General features: G+C 37.2%; 2 protein-coding genes across 10 annotated transcripts in view; both read right to left on the bottom strand.

Annotated features, from left to right (window-relative positions):
• Positions 1 to 18,522, bottom strand: part of LOC124101322 (protein unc-13 homolog B) — a 221,093-nt gene that overhangs the window by 82,930 nt on the left and 119,641 nt on the right. For all 9 annotated transcript variants that reach the window (XM_058578123.1, XM_046457223.2, XM_046457222.2 and 6 more), the window contains 2 exons: positions 16,289 to 16,523; positions 327 to 641 (listed from right to left, as the gene is read on the bottom strand). In XM_058578123.1, coding sequence (XP_058434106.1) covers positions 327 to 641; positions 16,289 to 16,523 — 550 coding nt within the window. The remainder of the gene's footprint in view (positions 1 to 326; positions 642 to 16,288; positions 16,524 to 18,522) is intronic.
• LOC131424041 (uncharacterized) lies at positions 666 to 12,282 on the bottom strand. The gene is made up of 2 exons (XM_058578064.1): positions 12,272 to 12,282; positions 666 to 11,359 (listed from the first exon to the last, which is right to left on the bottom strand). Exons 1-2 carry the CDS (start codon positions 12,280 to 12,282, stop codon positions 2,716 to 2,718), a joined length of 8,655 nt encoding a protein of 2,884 aa, XP_058434047.1. The 3' UTR covers positions 666 to 2,715.

The following is an 18,522-nucleotide window of genomic DNA, read 5'->3' on the forward strand; positions in this document are numbered from 1 at the left end:
GGCACCCAAAGTAGCCCCACTGAATGCAGGGCTCAGGTGGGGTTTTAGACTCAGAAACTGCCATATGCAGGATCAAGAACAGCAGATACAAGAAGCCTTAGCAGACTGCAGCTCACTAACTCCAGAGAACTCAGTGTTCTGACTTCAGAGAACTCCCAAATATCTTAGGAATTATACCAAAAAAATCAAAGGAAGCAGTGCAAATTTCAGCATGGATGTCTTGCACCCCACCATACCCAGCTGCAAAGAAACAAATGAAAAACTCTTATATTCAGTAATATCACAGGGCAGGTACTGAGGAAGCATGTGGGACAGTCATCACCTACCTCTCCTGGGGGTCTAGGACATGGTCCTTGTGTAGCACCAGATCTGGGGGAGGATGGGCTATGGCATCTTCTCTCATCTCTTTGGGTTCACAAGCTCTCCCCTTCTCTGTTTCACCTGTAACTTCCAAGGCTTTTTCTTGTTCTCCAAAGACAGCCTGGCCATCTCTGGAGAGACTACCAGAGCTGTGGCAGGAATGAATTGAATCCCTCTCCCGACGATCATCATCTTGTTCGTGATATTGGTCTAGTTCACTCAGCTGAGAGCTTCCTTGACTCACATTACAGGAGGAGCCATACCTACTACTGCTGGTGGGGCTGTAAGATTTAAAAGAAGACAGATGAGTAAATAAATGCAAACTAGGGACCAGGGTACAAGTATAGATAAATTCAGGAAATAAACATTACATCAAGGGCAATAACCACAAACAGGAGGTTCCTAGGAAGAGAGGACCAAACGTCCTAATCTAGAAAACTAGTCTCTATTAAGCAGAACCACAATAGGGAAAAAGCAATGTGCTGGGTTCTCCCACAGCATTTAACTTCAGCCCTACACCTACCCTTTAAGAACAATTTATCTTAACATGCTATTTTTCAATAGAAATAGTAAAATGACTACTGCCTATCCCTAAAATTCTTTTGTCTTCTAAATAAACTTGTCCAGTGGCTGTGATTAAAGTTTGCTAATTTCCACATAGTGGAGTGAATGAATCTACTTTTTCTATTATTTAATAAACTGAAGTCCTTATTTATTTCCCTACAATTATAAATGAGTACACCTATACCATAGCATAATCAAATAAGAAGGAACATGTTCCTTCAATTACCTCTTAGACATTTGTAGGATGCGTTAATGGAAGCCATTGGGAGATAGAGGCCAAGACCAAGAAATTCCACAAAGGAGTGGTCTCATCCACATAAATGCTACAGTATACCTATACCCCTGGGATACAGAAGTATCCCAAAGATGAACTTCTCCTTTGTATATAAGTTTCTCTCAGGGAAAGAATCAGTTATGGATAAAGTCGACAAATCTAACCCTTCTGGGTCATAGTCATATTAATGCATCTCCATATCTGAAATAAGGTTAGCCCAACGCTCTCTCAAACACCTGAATTCCCATGCTGAGAAAAAAATCTGTCCCCCCACAATGAGAGTTAGTTGTGGTAGGGAAAGTGGTGAAAATGGCACAGTGGTGGAAAGAAGGGCAGTATCCATGATACCCCCTTGAGCCTAATAGTCCTATCATCTAAAGGAGTCAGCCCTAATAAAGACAGAGGGACTTGATGTTATCTGCATCCCAAGTCAGGAGTCCTCATTTTATTACTGGTATCCTGTTGGAAAGCTTCCATGCAAAAAAAAAAAAAAAAAAAAACAACAACAGGATTTTTCTTGTGACAGAGTCAAGCCTTTACCTAAGGGCTTAAATTTATTTATCCTTGGTTAAATTAAGAGAAATCATTGATGTTTTCCAGTGATATTTTCCTTATGGTTCCTCTCAATTACCTGCTGTTTTTAGGCTGATTTCCTATTTCCATCACATGTCAGCAGAATAGTAATAAGTCACTGTTCTGAGTAGTCCCCAATGCACATGTATACATGCACACACGTGTATCATGCCCTGCCCAATCTCTAAAACCCCTGACCAGCTCTTCTGGACATGTTTGGGTCAAAGGTCAAGGTAGCATTCTTATTATGATTATTATCATTCTTTTTTAATCATAAAGTCTTCCCCCCCCCCCGCAAGGTAGCACTCTTAAACTACACTGTATGGTATTATTGAAGAACTATAATTTTGGATAGCTGAGCTCCTGCAAGACTTTACCAAAGCACTTTCGGCCTCAAGGTGGTTCAAAGCAGAGAATAATGTCTGATGAATAAAGTCTCATAGTAACTTGGGCTACCCCTTGCTGTAGTTTTTCAGTATAGAGCATTGTGAAACCTTGGTATCAGAGATTGATACCTGACAAAAAGCTATTCAAATCCATGTTGAATAGAATATAGATTGTTCTAAGTCATTTTTTTTTTGTATTTTACCTAATATCCTTATGGCCACTGGAGGAAGCATCTTAGAAGACGTGGAAAACCAAAGCAAATTAGGTTTCTCCCTATCTAGTATAAGATGTAAGTGCCTAAGACCAAACCAAGGAAGAATCCAACCCTATTACATAGTTGTAATTAATATATGCCCCTTAAATACTTGCTCCCTCTTCCTGCCCTCCCTTTCTCCATTCCACATTATATAAGGAAGAGCAAACTAGAGTGAGTAAATCTCAGGGCTCAGCCTTTCCTTTAAGCAAGAAGCTCCTTGTTCCAACAAATGAATTACATTTGACATTAGAGAGAAGGGAGAGAATGAAAATACCCATGTATTAGCTCTTGTCACTAACCCCTAATTAATGTGAAACACAGGTGTTAGGAAAGACACAGAAAGGATAAAAAGCAAACTAACATAATCTAACACTAAGTCACCTGCATCATAAATGGTCAATTCCTTAAAACCATTTATGATGCTTGAGTTGAGAACAGGCCTTTTGTTGGTCATTGGTTCCTTAATGTGATCCGGAGTGACTGGTCGCTGTTCACTTGAAACACGGTCAGTACTAGCAGGCAACACCTCCTCTTCTTGTTTTCCTGGCTGATTAGGCAGCTCAAAGACAGTGCAGTGTTCTTCTTCTGGTTTCCCTGAAGGACAAGTGGAGCCAGAGAGATTGCCTTGGGCACCTCCAAGTTCTCCAGATGCTGAGATACTAGCAGGCAACACCTCCTCTTCTTGTTTTTCTGGCTGATTAGGCAGCTCAAAGACAGTACAGTGTTCTTCCTCAGGTTTCCATGAAGGACAGGTGGAACCAGAGAGATTGCCTTGGGAACCTCCAAGTTCTCCAGATGCTGAGATTTCCAGCTGGGTTTTCACTTCTTCAGGCCCTGACAATCCGTGAACAGAGACACTTGGCCTGGCATCCAGCTGCTCAGAGGTCCCAGAGGACTGAGTAAAGACCTCATCTGGCTGAGCACTGGCTACAGGTATTTGAGAAGACTCTGAAGCTTTGCTGGCCTCACTGGAGTTAAGATCATTGCTGATAATCAAAATTGGAGGGGAGGATTCTCCAGGAACATGTTCAGAGTCCCCTTTGTTCTCTTTGGGCCATGAAAATGAAAGATCCAGTTTCTTTCCAAATCCTAGTTTTGAATTACTTGGCGGTACACTTCCTTCATTACCTCCCTCAAATAGAGTTGACAACTTCTTAAAACCAGACATTAAACCACTCTCTACTGCTTTGTTGCCAGAGGGAGAAGGTGAGGAAAAGAAAGAGCTCAGTGTCTTCCCACGGTCAGTAGTAGAGGATGGGAAGCGGAGCTTTGGCCAGTTGGTCATGTTTGGGATCTCAAAAAGAGGTCTTGGCTGCTCCATTTCCTGAGGGACTACAGGTGGATCTTCCTGGGCATTAAGTACCCCACAAACTTCTTTGGCATAAAGCACAGGTTCTTCCTGCAGAGGATGAAAAAGATCCCCTTGGGTTTCTGAAGCGGTGTTCTCATTGACATTTCCCTCATCAAACAGTGTAGTATTGGTTTCTAGTGAATTGGTTGCCTGTACTTCCAAGACGTTTTGGTTTGTAGAGGCAGTCTGAATAGCTAGCTCTGGCTCAAGAAGAGGTGGTTGAATTGAAGGAGGAAGCTCTTCAGCAATCCAGGCAGGATCTGGATGCAACTGTGTTGGTAGCAGAATATGCTCTGCTTCTAATGATGCCTCTGTGTCTGTACCCTGCTGCATTCCCGTGTCTCCTTCATCACTTAAAGACAATACTCCTTGCCTCATATCATCCTCTGAGACAGAAGATGTAGCAACTGTTTCAAAACCTTGGGGTTCTGAAACATTTTCAAGAACATTATTTTTTTCCGTTTTGGTTGTTAGTTTAGGGTCATCTGTCAAGCCATCTAATTCTGACTTTGTACTAACCACAGTCATTCTACAGTCACTGAGAGTAGAGTCTGAATTGAGTCCTGCAGAGGCAGCTGTATGCAAACTTTCTGGAGGTATGGATCCCACAGCCTCTCTGGAACAACCATTTTGAAGCCATGAAGTAGCAACAGATGATTCTTGTTTATATGTTTCTGGTTTGGAACTTTTGAAAATTCCAAACAGCTCACCTTTGAGAGGCTGAGATGATGCATTAGAAGAAAAAGAGAGAAAGGAGTTTTTCTTTGGAGATTTAGGAGAAGAGAAAAGTCCAGAAAAAGTCTTAGGAGGTTCAATTAAGCACCCAGAGAAAGATTTAACTTTGGTCATAAACCCTGAAAGCATTTCTACTTTAGAGTCTAGCATTGATTTGTCCTCCTTTTTATCTGCATCTCTGTTCTGGAAGTGCCCTGCAAACCCAGGGTCTGAAGAAGCAGCAGCTGGCTCCTTGATTTGGGGTGAGACTTCATCAGAGACCATTTCTAATGGTAAGTTCAATGGGTCTGTAGTAAACGTTTCATTTTGGCATTCAGTACAAGCATCTAAATCATTGAGTTTTTCATTCAAATGTTTATCATAAGAAAAAGACTTGGCCAGAGAGTCACCAGCGAAGGCTTTCTGGCTCCAAGCCTCTTCTTTCTGGGGAGTTGTTACTTCAAGGGTTTCTGGGTCAATGAAGAAAGTTTCAGCATGTGACTGAAATTCTGATGGAGGAGGAACAGTGTCTTTTTGTACCTGATTCACCTGAAAATCTGAAGATATCTCTGGTTCATTACTGGAACTCAGTTTTCCCTGTGTTTTCTCTACACTGAACTCATCTGCCAGGGAGGTAATCTCAGTGGTGTTGCTAGTGGAAATACAAGGGGCCAATTGTTGTTTATGAACTACTTCTTGAGCTATGCTGTCTCTATGATCACTAGAACCTTCCCTAGTCATTGAGACAATAGTGTCTACAAAAACACTTGGCTTCTTATAGGGCTGGGTAGTCACTGGAGCAACAGGAGTCTGCTGCTTTTCATCCAAAAAGGACAAGCTGAAGAAACTGAAACTAGAGCTCTTCTTACAAGAGGTATCCTTGATGCTTGAGTTAGTAGTGGGAAAAAAGGAAGGAAGTGTGAATAGCCCTTCTGCTTGAGATCTGACTCTTGGTAAAGCAGTAGAGGCTCTGTTCTCAGATTTTTCAGATCTATTCAAGAAAGAAAATATACTCTTTCTGATCGATGGTTCTGGTTGGGATGGAGATGTTGTAGCAGTTGAAAAACTCCAGTCTTTACCAGGAAGATGATCTAGTTCATTTGATTTTCTTCTGCTCAGAATATCAAAAGGAATTTTACTACTTTTTGGACCTTCTGTCACTGTAGACATGTCACTAGTTTCTTTTGAAGAATCTCTAGGAGAGTCTTTGAGACAACTTGTTGAGAAAGATGGTTCTGTTGACTGCTGGATTAGGTGGTCTCTGAAGGGTTTTTCTTTTTCGTTTAAATTACTATCCTGGGTTTCCTTGATTGATGGTTCCCTTAGCCTACTGTCATCAATGGTAGCCTGTTTGTTCAGACTTCTACCTCTAATCTTCCCTTCAACAGAAACTGCTGCAGGAGTTTCTACGTTCCCAATACCTTGACTATTTAGCTGTACAGAATTAAGACTTGACTTGACCTCATCCTTATCATTTGCTGAAGAAAGAGGCATATTTTCAGTTGTTTGTATGGGAGATACATTGGTTTTAAAGAATTCCCCAAGGGTACCAAAAAAATTTGAAACACTAGAAGATTCTTTCTTTTCCTGAGATGATGTCTTTCCATTTTTATCACCATCACTCTTTTCCAAGTTTGATGATTCTTCTTTATTCGCCTGGGTTTTAAAGAGGTTCAAAAATCTAGATGCCTGTTTTTCATTTGCCATTGTTCCTGCTGAAGATTCTTCTCGACCAAAGAGCTTCAATGCACTTTTAAATAATGTTTTCTCAGGCTCTTTGAAAGACTGTTCCTGAGGAAGATCACACCTTTTGTGCTCATCCCTACTAAACTGTGGTACAGGAGGATCTGAAACAGAATCAGCTGTAATGATTTTATCATCTTCTTTACTTGATTTAGCCTGAGATAATGTTGGACTTACTTGATAATCAGATTTTAACAAACTTTGTTTTTTCACAGGAATACTTTTATTTAAGGGGAATCCTTGCCTTATATTTTTAGTAAAGTCTCGCTGCTGAACATTGGATACTGTCAGTTTCTCTGAATACTTAAGTTGATTTTCTTCCTCCTTTTGGGAGTTACTCTTCAATTGCTTACTCAGGATTAATGAATGAAGACCATCATTTGTAAGTTCTGCCAATTTTGACTGCTGATCCATTTTCTGCATGACTAAAGCCTCTGGAGATTCACTTTTATCAAAATTCAAAGTACTTTCAACCAAGGCACCCCAAACAGAAAATAAAGGAGTCACTTTGTTCACTGATGGTGTCTCTTCTGCTTGCTGCAAGCCTTTAGTCAAATTTTCAGGATGAACTGAAGAGGAAGCTTCATCAGAAAATGATGGAAGCCACTGGAAACTGGAAAGGTGAACTGAAGAATCTTTAGCCAGAGGCTGGTTCTCACCTTTTGCTGTAACTTGACTTCTGTTCAAGATATGATTACTAATAGTTTGGGGCTGATTTCTGAGATCCAGTGTACATTCAGAGCCACAGGGCCTTTCTTTGGAAGATAAAAGATCTCCTTTAAACTTTTGAGGATTATAGACTGAAAAATCCAATGGCTGATCCTGCTGGATTAAACTTGACTGTTCAAGTGCTTGTGAAAAGGTTTCTAAATTTAGACACAATGGTCCCTCCCTTCTTGGCAAAGCTACAGATAAATCAAGAGGGTCATCAATTGGTTGTTCTTCAACATACCACAATATTTCATCTTCCTTGTCAAGTACTTTAAGACTATGGGCAGAAATAATGCTATCATCTAACATAATACTTGATAGATAATTTGTCTGTAAATCATAATGCAAATACTCTTGATAAGAATAATCTGGTATATATAAATATACATACTGCCCAGTAGAGTCAGTAAGGAGAGAATAGATATATTGACCATCATGGAACATATAATATCCATAATCCCCATTCTCTGAGGGCCACCAGACTCCATTTTCAAGACATGACAACCATTCCTGATACTCATAACCAAAACCTGAAAAAATAAGGTTTCTATCCATGCTTAATGATTCTTGATCAACTATGGAGCATGAAGTTTTCTCATCTGAAGAATAACTTAAGTCAATAGGCAAGTCTTCTAGTGAATTCTTCATCTTATTAATTGGAAGGTACACAGAATTTCCATATAATGAGTTAGCTGCCCACATATCACCTCTTAATAAGTAATCTTCATTAAATGCTAACTGGTCGGATGATTCATATGGTAAGTCACACCAAATGACACTGTTTGGATTTGTTCTCCACTCCAAGCTTTTTGAATTTTGATCTTTCTGGCAAAAATTTATTACTGGGTTTTGTGAGTCAGGCCAAAAGAAAACATCCGCTGATGGAAATGTATTTTGATTCAACATATAATAAACTGGCTGAGGTTTTCTGGAATTTTTAGAGAGATCTTTGATATCAGAGTCCCATTCAAAATAGAAAGGATTGCTCATGCCTTCGAAAGTCTGATAATGATTTGATTTATTAAAAATGTTAGGGTTTAATACAGGTGAATTTACTGTGTTTAATTTTTCACGTGATTTTGCCTCAAGAATATGGTTTGGTGTCGGCCTCTCAATCAAAGATTTCTCTAAGAGGCCCTGTTCAGAACTGGCAGCACTTTGAAATACTATGTTCTCAGAAGTGGGGCAATGCTTTTCATTTTGCTGGGTTTTGCACGGAGGAGGGCAATAATGATTATTAACCCAAGCATCAGATGCTGGTATGTTTTCTTTTGATAATGATAAAAAGCTTTTTATGAAGCCTGAAGTTTCATGTTTTTCAACCCGGTTTATCTTGTTCTCAGAAGTCACACATGAAGTAGCAGGGCTCTTATCTAAGGATAAATGTTTATTTCCATCCAAACTTTTAATATCACCTAAAGACATAAACTTTGCTTCATCTGCTTTACAATCACTCATATTGCTATTAGATATCAAGTTAAATAATCCAGAGAGTAATAAACTTGGAGTACTATTCTTATGAGAGGAATCATTGTTTTTTGAATTTAATTCTTGTTGATTAGACAAGTTTTCAGAAGAAAACCTGTTAAGTAGGCCAGAAAGGAGGCCCCCTTGGGTTTGTTTTTTGGAAGTATTTTCTATAACTTTGTCTTCATTAATCACTGTGGATTTTGAAATGGTAGAACTAAACTCTAATGAAGATACTGTTGAAAATGTCACTTGTGTAAAATTCTTACCTTCTCCTGAAAGATCTGAAGTTTTATGTTTTGGGGACACAACTCCAGGGATAGATAAGGCACCACTTTCATAACTCTTTACTGCTGTATGGTCATTTGGATTTAATTCTTCTATACTCCCAAATTTCCCAAAATTGTTAATAATATTTGAGGCTGAATCAGCATTTATTATATTTAGTTTGGCATCTTCAGAACAATGTATCTGCTCATTCTTATTAAATTTCTCTGTACTGCCAAATTTCCCTAGATCATTATGAATATTTGGAACTGAACTAGACCTTAATGAACTAAGGTTGATATCTTTAGAACAATGTACTTGGTCATTCTTATTAAATTCCTCTGTACTACCAAATTTCTCCAGATCGTTATGTACATTTGGAAGTGAGTTAGATATTACTGAACTAAGTTTGGCCTCTTCCTGGTAATTTCTTTGGCTCTCTTTATCTGTGGTTACTGCCGAGTCATGAAAACTCTGGTCATTAACAACTTTATGACTATCAGTGAAAGGAAATTTAAACAAAGGAAAAATGCTTCCTTTCTCTTTTAAATCCTGCTGCTTTTCAGAATGGCTAAGAACTTTGAAAAATGGAATATGTAATTTTCCACTAAAGGAAAAGGAATGTCCATCTTTCTTAGGGCTGCTTTCCCGGCCATCTTCTTTCACCTGGTCAATTTTCATAGATTCTGACAAAGTTTCCTTTGAACAAGGCTCAGGAGAAGTGAACAAAAACTGGCTAAAGGATTTTCTGAGTGGCTCAAAGAAATCGTCATCACCAGTAACTTTGTCCTTCTCTAACAGCTTTGAAGAAGCCTCTTTATTTGCAGGTCTACTGCCAGACACACAAACGTGTCCTGGCTTATCTTTGGCACATATTTTTGGGTGATCTGGTAACAGAGACAAATCTACATAGGTTTTTCCTTCAAACAGACTCTCATCTTTCTTACTTGCACAACTAGCTGAACTTGAAGGTTCGTTGGCCACTTGGGAGGACAACAAATCCTCACTTGCTTGCATCTGGAACTGGTCTCTGGTTTCTCCTTCCCTCCTATTTAAAGCAGTGATGCTACCACTGTGATTGTCAAGGGTGTCCTCCCTTTGATTTGACTCTGTACCACACCCAACAAAGCTTTCTCTCCTCAGTTCTTTACTCTGATCATCTTTTTTAGTTTCCTCTTTTTCTGAAAAGATTTTTAATGGATTTAACATGCTGAAAACAGACTTTATAACTGAGCTTTGTGGAACTGAGTCCCTTTCAGTAGTTTCTATTACATTCTCAAAGCTTAGATTCCCCATCTTATTGCCCATGTGCTCATTTCCAGAAGTTCTACCATGTTTGTCCTTATCATCAACTGTTTGAGAAGATAATGAAGACTGCATGGAAAGATCCTTCTCCAACACTGAGTTAGCACTGGGTCTAGATTCCAAATTAATTGTCTCTGTTTGATTAACGGTTTCTGTTTTCTCTGGAACTATATAAACCAGTTTTTCCACAGAGTTTGTTAAATGCTTTGTGCCAGAACCCACCTTTCCTGTGAGTGAACTGAATAAAGAACCAACAGCACATTTTACTCCATTCAGCTCAGGGAAAGAAAGGGTTTTGTCCTTGTCATCCTTGGTAATAGTTAAAGGTGGTATTTGATCCTTAGGCATTTTCTGTTTTGCATCATCAACTGTACTATTTTGTTTATCTGTTTTTTTTGTTTTTGAAAGGGAACCAAATCTATTAATCTCCTCTTCCTTCTCTGCTAAATATTCTGATACTGTTTCTACTAAACACTGAAGCTCATCCATTGTATCTACATAGTCCTCTTTAGGTTCCTCATTAGAAGGGGTCATCTGTCCCATAGAGCACCCAACTGTATTTGCGTCACAATTTATGCTTTCTAATTGCAATGCTGGGTTCTCCACATAATATTGATCAGAAAAGTCTCCAATATGATGGACACTGGATGGATGCCATGTTGATGACAGTAAATCTTCCTGCTCATCAGAAATGGGGGAGCCCAGGAGTTCTTCAGAAGTACTGCTAGTAGAATCTTCAATAATATCTAGAGGAGTTAAATTAATTACATGCTGGTTTGAGCCAGATGACTTTTCACAGTCCCTTAAACAACATGGCAGATCATAATCACAACTTCCCAACTTAGTGGTCCATGTGCCACTCTTAACCACAAATCCATTTTTGTAGGGATGTAAAACTGAGAAATTCTGTTTCTTCTTTTCAAAGTGACAACAGTTATAATTTTCAGCATCAGGATATACCTCAGATTTATATATCTTAGATTTATCATCATATAGCCTTCTTTTACTGTCTTCAATATTACTAGACAAGGGTTTCTTTTTTCTTCTCCTATCTATTGTATCATAATTCTGAGGATATTTGGAGAATACAGATGTTTCAAACTTATGGTCAAAATTAAGGACAGTAGGGAATTCTGTCTGTTGGTTCTGAGATGGTGTCTTTTTCCAACTATTGTACTTTGGTTGTTTTGGTTGACTGTAGTATTTATCAGTTTTTGAAAGATTTTGACTTTCTTTTACCACTGTTTCCTTTTGGTTATCATTTTCTAAAATGTCTTGTGATATTTTCCCTTCTATCTCCTCACATTTATCTTCTTGCTCTTCATAGTCAACATCAGAGAAAGCAGAAATAATCCTAATTTTGTCATATTTAGCCTGTGAGCCTTGCCTAAGGGGTTAAAATTGGAGGAATGGTAGGGCAAAGAAAACAGGAGAGACAGGGAAAAGAAGAAAAAAGTTATCAAAGTACCTGTTTAATGAAAGGATTAGAATAGTAAAATTGCCAGTAATAAAAAATAAGAAATGGAAATCCACATGTTCTTAATATTATACCTAGTCAAATAGTTTTTTTCCACATCATAAAAAGAACAGCTTTAAAATTTTTAAATGTTTCACTTGCTACCACTGTCATTACTAGCTTTTTAAGTTTCTTTTATTTTCCAAGAAACAAAAAAAATTAAGCATGCTTTTTCAATATCAACATAGTGTACGTAATAGAACTGTTAGGTACAATGGAAAATATATCAAGAGATTTCTTTTATTTATTTTGATCTTTTCCACCAGCATTGGAGATTGATGATCCCAGGGCACTCAACCTCCCAACCCTTTTTATTTTTTGAGACAGGGTCTCACTAAGTGCTGAGGCTGACCTTGAACTTGTGATCCTCCTGTCTAAGCCTCCTGAGTAGATGGGATTACAGGTGTGCTTCACCATACCTGGTTTATCAAGAGATTTCAAGAAACCCAAGTTTGCTGATGCATTTGTGTCTAAAAAGAAGTCAAGCTGTTAACTTGCTGAAAATTATATTCCAGGCTACAAAGACAACAATATGGTCAAACATATTCCTTTTAAAAAGAAAAAAAAAACAAGCATTACAAAAATAACTTGACTATCAAAAGTCTATCCTTATTATACTACCAAAAACAGCAATTTATTTAAAGCTTTGTAATTTGTTGTTTGAGAAACACAAAGGCTTAACACATCAAGGATCACATTAAAATAAGTATCTTTTCCTGTGCTGATTATAGCAGTAAAAGCCACATGTCTAACACAAAACAATGAATTCATAAGACAGCTCACTTTTCTTTCATTTAGGTTGGAGATGGCCTGGTTCCTGTATTTCTACACACCGAAGGCCTACAGACCAAGGACTTATCAGCTCACTATGTTCTTTTATAAATCTAACATATACTAGCATTTATTTAGGAAACAGAACAAGATCAAACATGAAGTCCAGAAACAAAATCAAAGTGGTCACTAAAAAATCTTTCAGGGTAAGGCTGACCTTTTATTAACTCTTCTCAATACCGGAAACACTTTGGTTAATAACATTCAACAAAGTTTAAATTCTGTTTTCAAACCTCAAATTATATAAAAATCATGTTATTCTAGATTAATTAAATAAAAGCTCATTTGATTGCATGATATTTTTTGTATGCAATTTCACAACTCTCCATTATTCTCCAAAAACTCAAACTAAACTTAAATCCAACCTGGAAGGAGTCTTTATAGTTCCAGATTAAATCAACAGCCATGGATACAGTGGATGTAACTATTTATTTTTATACTTTATATTTCCTAGAAAATACATTTTCCCCCTCAAGAATTTTAAACTTTCTTCTTAAAAAACTATGCAACTTAAGATACTGAAAACAGACTTTATAACTGAGCTTTGTGGAACTATGTCCATGAAATTAGTGTTTGCATTTATAAACAATACTAGTGATAAAATCTCTCCAAAACTCTTAAAGGAAAAATTATTATAAAACATTGAGTTAAAAATGTCTATAGGGCTGAGGTTGTAGTGCTTGTAGTGGGTTGTAGCTGGGGTTGTAGTGCTTGCTTGCTAGTAGTAGAGTGCTTGCCTAGCATATGTGAGGCACTGGGTTCAATTCTCAGCACTGCATATAAATAAACAAAAATAAAGGTCCACTGACAACTAAAAAATATATTTTTTAAAAAATGTCTATAATAAAAAGTTTATGCCAGGTATGGTGGTGCATGCCTGTAATCTCAGCAACTTGGGAGGCTGAGGCAAGAGGATTTAAGTTCAAGGCCAGCCTCAGCAACTTATAGAGACCCTGTCTCAAAATACAAAATAAAAAGGGCTCAGTATGTGACTCAGTGGTTAAGCACCCTTGAGTTCAATCCCTGGTACAAAAAAAAAAAAAAAAAGTTTACTTAAAATTCCTTTTAACTTTTCCTCTGCTGGCCATTATAAAATACTTACTTTTAAACCTCATTTTACCTATTGATTCAGTAAAGCTCAATTTATATGAGAACAACTGAAAAATTTTAGGAAAAATTTGCAACTTAAAGCATGTCATTAATGCTCTTCCAAGGGTTATTTATTATAGCAGTAACCCAGGAAATAACCAAATAATAAGATAATGGTTAGGAAAATCACAGTTTGTCCAAACTGAAGAGTATGCAGTAATTCGGGGATGATCTGTTATCGTGACTTTTGGACTGTACCCCTAAAGCTTACAAACACAGAGAGGAAAACTAAAAGAAAATTTTTATTTATGTATTTATTGCAAAAAGAGAAAGAAAAAATAGAATCGTGCGAGTAGAATAAAGAAAACAGGTCCTGGTGAGGGAGAGGAAAGGCTAAAAGGGAAGTACCAGGTAATTAAACTGATCAAAGTATGTTATATGTGTGAACAAATATGTCACAGTGAAACCCAATATTCTATATAATTATTTTGCACTAATAAAAATTTTAAACTATTTTTGCAATTATGTTTTTTTTTAAGTAGGACAATGTAAACAATGTAACTAAAATCAAATGAATAAAACAGAAGTATTCAAGCTGAGCACTGCGGCGTGTGCTTGTAATCACAGCTACTCAGGAGGTTGAGGCAGGAGGATCACTTGAGCCCAGGAATTCTAAGTCATCCTGGGCCAAGTAGCAAGACCTCGTCTTAAAAAACAAACAAACAAACAAAAACAGATAAAGAAAAAAACAAGCATTTAAGTTATGAACTACTAAAGAGTAAGAACTTTCTTAATGTGTTTCTCTTCAGAATCAGAATATGAAGAGTCAGAATATGAGAAAATTTAACTGAAAATATTTTTAGAGATGACACAGTAAACTGGGATAGGTACCAGGGCTCCTGAAAGGGGAGTTGGCAGAGTTGAGGGCTTTGGCTTGTCTAGATGGCCTTTTGAAGTTAAGCATAAAAATTCACCAGTGTCCAAGTTTAGTGAGCTGGTGAATTTTAGAAATTAAAAATATGAGCTAAGTTGGAATAGGTTTTTTAAAAACTAATCTCTGAACAATAAAATAATTGATTGAAGCAAGGATTAATGGATGCTAAAATCAATTTAAAAGGCTGTAGAATATTGATACAATCTCAGGTATCACCCAGATACTATTAATTACAAAGGAGAAAGAATATTGTTACACTGGAATAAAAAATAGCACATACCATATTCCTAACCAAACATCACCATTAGTAAGACAAAGTACATGCTTCCTGAATGCACTGTGAAAGAAACATCACAGTATGTAGTATTTTTGCCAAAAAAATGTTCAACCAGATTCTAAACATGAAGAAACAATCAGACAAAATCAAACTAAAAGACATTTTCAAAACACCTGGCATACACTCTTCAAAACATGTATCTCCAACGACAGGGTACAAGGGGAGGGAGTGGGGATTTGCTAGATTAAAGGAGACTAATAAAAAGGAAAATCAATATAATGCTTCATGATTCTTGACTGGATCCTAGATCAAAAAGGAAATTAAAAATACACATAAAGGACATTACGGAGACTTATTGGAGAAATTAAATATGATGTATATATCAGATAACATAATTGTATCATTGAATTTCTTGATTATGATCACAATGCTAAGGTTATGTTTTTTAAAAGTCCTTTTTCTGGGGACTGAAGTGGAGCAAATTATATTCCATGCATTTATAATTTTTGTCAAAATGAACCCCAATGTTATGTATAACATCCTAATAAAAACATTTAGATACTTTTTAAAAAGTCCTTTTTCTTAGGAATTATATGTGAAGTACTTACTGGTAAAATAATATGGTATCTCCAACTTACAATCAAATTTTTCAAAAAAAATATGTGTATGTGAATATATATCAGAAAGAATGAGATAAAGTAAGGGTGGCAAAATGTTAACATAACTAATAAATGAGGCAACAAAAATTTGGATATTCACTGCATTATTTCTCCAAATTTTAAGTCTGGAATATTTTTTAAAAACATTGGAAGATGGAAGGAACCTAAATGTACACATTTTCTTTGACACAAATACATGACACTAGTTTATGGAAGGATACCTAAAAACAGCAATGGGGAGGGAACTAGAAGGAAGAAAGGGAATAGGGTAAAGGAAGACAGGTGTGGGTAGGAGATTCTTTATTGTATGCTATACTGTATTTTAAATTTTATTCAACCATGAAATACTTTAAATATTTAAGAAATTAAATTAAAACAAAGTTCCAGCAAAAGTACTGAATTTGCTATGATAAGATCATATTGGTTTTCTTATAAAGTTCCCAGAAAATATTTTAGCAGGAAGAATTACCCAAATATTCAATATCTATGATTTTCTTTTTTTTCACTGTGATGAAGGGTGTATTAAAATCACTGAGCTGAGCCAGGGGCAGTTGTGCACACCTATAATCCAAGAGATGGGAGGCTGAGGCAGGGAGATTGTAAGTTCAAGGCCAGTCTGGGCAACTTAGTGAGACCTTATAAAGAATAAACAGGGATTGGGGATGTACTTCAGTAGTAGCAAAGCACCCCTGGATTCAATCCCTGGTATGGGAAAAATAAATCACTAAGCTGGCAGCAAGGGGGAGCCATCCACCCCAAGTGAGAATGCCCTCACTAGTTGAAAATCACTGATCATAAAGAAAAGTATTCCTGGTAAAAATGTATATGGATGATGTATATGAATGTGTAGAAGAGAAAAGAGACTGAAAATATACACAAAATAACAGAAGCTTGGCCCATCTTATTGCTATATTGTACCACTTCAAGTCAAAGCTCTCATATCCTTCTTGTCAATTGTTTCATGGGAACTGATTGCTAGGAAGAGAAAGTGCTTTGTTCCTAATACCTACCTGAGGGCCCGACGCTCTGGATAATCAAGGTCATAACTCTGTATAGAGTCATTGCAAGAATCCCGGGAACTGCCCTGAAGCTGTAGCTGATGTGGCAATCGCACAGGCACAGGAAACTGGTGCACAGAAGCATTGGGCTGGGAAGTCGTATGGTAAGGAGGTGGGATGCTATTGCTGGTCTCACTGCGATAATCACTGTCTCGGTCATCAACGGCACTATCAGGGTCTTCAAAGGCTGTAGAATAAGCACAGTCAGTCCAAGAACTCCAGCTTTATTTAGTTCTTCAGAACTTTTTCTGCTCTAACATTGATAACCACAAATCTGAACCTTTAAAACGAGAACAAGCTGAGCTACATATGAGCCCAGTGACCTCAAAAACATATGTGGAAAAATCTCAATTAATATCCACAACTCTATCAAATAAGATAAAACACTTGGTTTAATTTTAGTTCTGATTCTCAGAAGTGCTCCAAGTTGCATTTTTCTAGAGCAGAATTTTCTAGAATTCTGCTACTTTAGTTTTAATAACCCTAATTAAAATCTGTTTTTAAATGTCACAAATAGATTTTGGTCCTCTATTGTTATCAAAGAGGAAAAACAGCATTTCCATATCTTAGAAAAGATAAATTTTAATTTAAAGTTAGACTGGTTTTTTTCAGACTTTAAAATGCATGGGCTAAACCAAAAAAACAGATCCACCATGAGGAGCTGGTCAAAGCCAAGGCTTAGAAATCAAGCCAAAGGCTCTAGACTAGACGCAGCTGAGAACAGCAGCAGACTTACTGTCTGGATATCATGGCAAGTTTTTCTAACAATTCCGGTTAAGTACCTACACCCTGGGCTCAGAATTCCCATCCTGACCACGAGCTGAGAGAAGAAGAAAACATACACTACTCATGGGATATTGCTGATAATGCAGCCATTTTACCAAACAGCAGTGACTACAATTTTTCAGAATTTTATCTACTTTCCAGATCAGCTAAAGTGACCACCATTACAAATCAAAATGATGCTTGGAAAGGGAGCTCAACCCTTTCAAAAAAAGCTGTGTTTGGGGGCTGGGGTTGTAGCTCAGTGGTAGAACACTTGCTTAGCATGTGAGAGGCACTGGGTTCGATCCTCAGCACCACATAAAAATAAATCAAATAAAGGTATTGTGTCCATCTACAACTAGAAATATTTTTAAAAAGTAGTGTTTGTAAACTACTTTATAGAGAAGCCATATCTGACACCATATCCATATGTGTATGATTAACAAGGTCTCACATGTCCTTTCTTGCCAACTTCCTATTTGATTCTCAGTGAGGAAAAGGAATATTCATCATCCTGAAAGAGAGATACTTTTAGCAGATGATGGACTCCTCACATTAGTAATTTTAAAAGATAGTCTGGGGGCTAGGATTGTGGCTCAGCGGTAGAATGCTCACCTAGCATCATGGGACCCTGGGTTCAATCCTTATACCACATAAAAATAAATAAATAAAACAAAGGTATTGTGTCCAACTACAACTAAAAAAAAAAATAGTCTGGGTAGCAGTTTTGGCAGTAGAAGCCTCCTGAAGACCATAATATTAGGCTTTTACAATCACTGTGGCAGTAGACAAGGACTTATATCCATGCAATAGAAATGGAAAGGAGTTAATGAACTATATAAAAAAAAATCCAGGCAGAACTGATAAAACTTGGGGGAAAATGGACAGTGATCCCTTGGCTTCTAAACTAAACAACCTAGTAGATAATAATTTCACTAAAAGAGACAACACAAACATGGGGTTGTGTTTAAGCACTGGATTCCAGATCACATTTGTGGGTTCAGCTGGGGAATGGAGTAGAGGTTAAACTCATTGGAGTTTATAGCAACAAGGTGAGACCAAGGGTAGGCATAAGAGGAGAGCATATCAGAATATTCCACTTGAGTTTATGGCACCATGTGAGTATTTAAAAAGGAAAGGAGATCAATCAAGTCCCAAGGCAAAAAAAAAAAAAAAAATCGGAATAAAGATGCTAACATTCAAAGAGTCAGAAACAATTATTAGTAAAACTTTCTGGTTAAAGTAGTCATCTGACAAGCAAGAGTAGTACATATTGAAAACAAAGATAAACAACAAGAATGCAAAGCATTCTGGCTACAAAGCATTCTGATGACACATTAGCAGAAACAGACTTTGGAGGCACTGGTTTTAACCCTTGATGAATTTCTTGTTCTCAAAATCAGAAAGAAAAAGGTCAAGAG

This window comes from Marmota monax, unplaced genomic scaffold, assembly GCF_021218885.2.
Source record: "Marmota monax isolate L192 unplaced genomic scaffold, Marmota_monax_Labrador192_F-V1.1 WCK01_AAM20220418_F8-fsc00069, whole genome shotgun sequence".
Lineage (NCBI taxonomy): Eukaryota > Metazoa > Chordata > Mammalia > Rodentia > Sciuridae > Marmota > Marmota monax.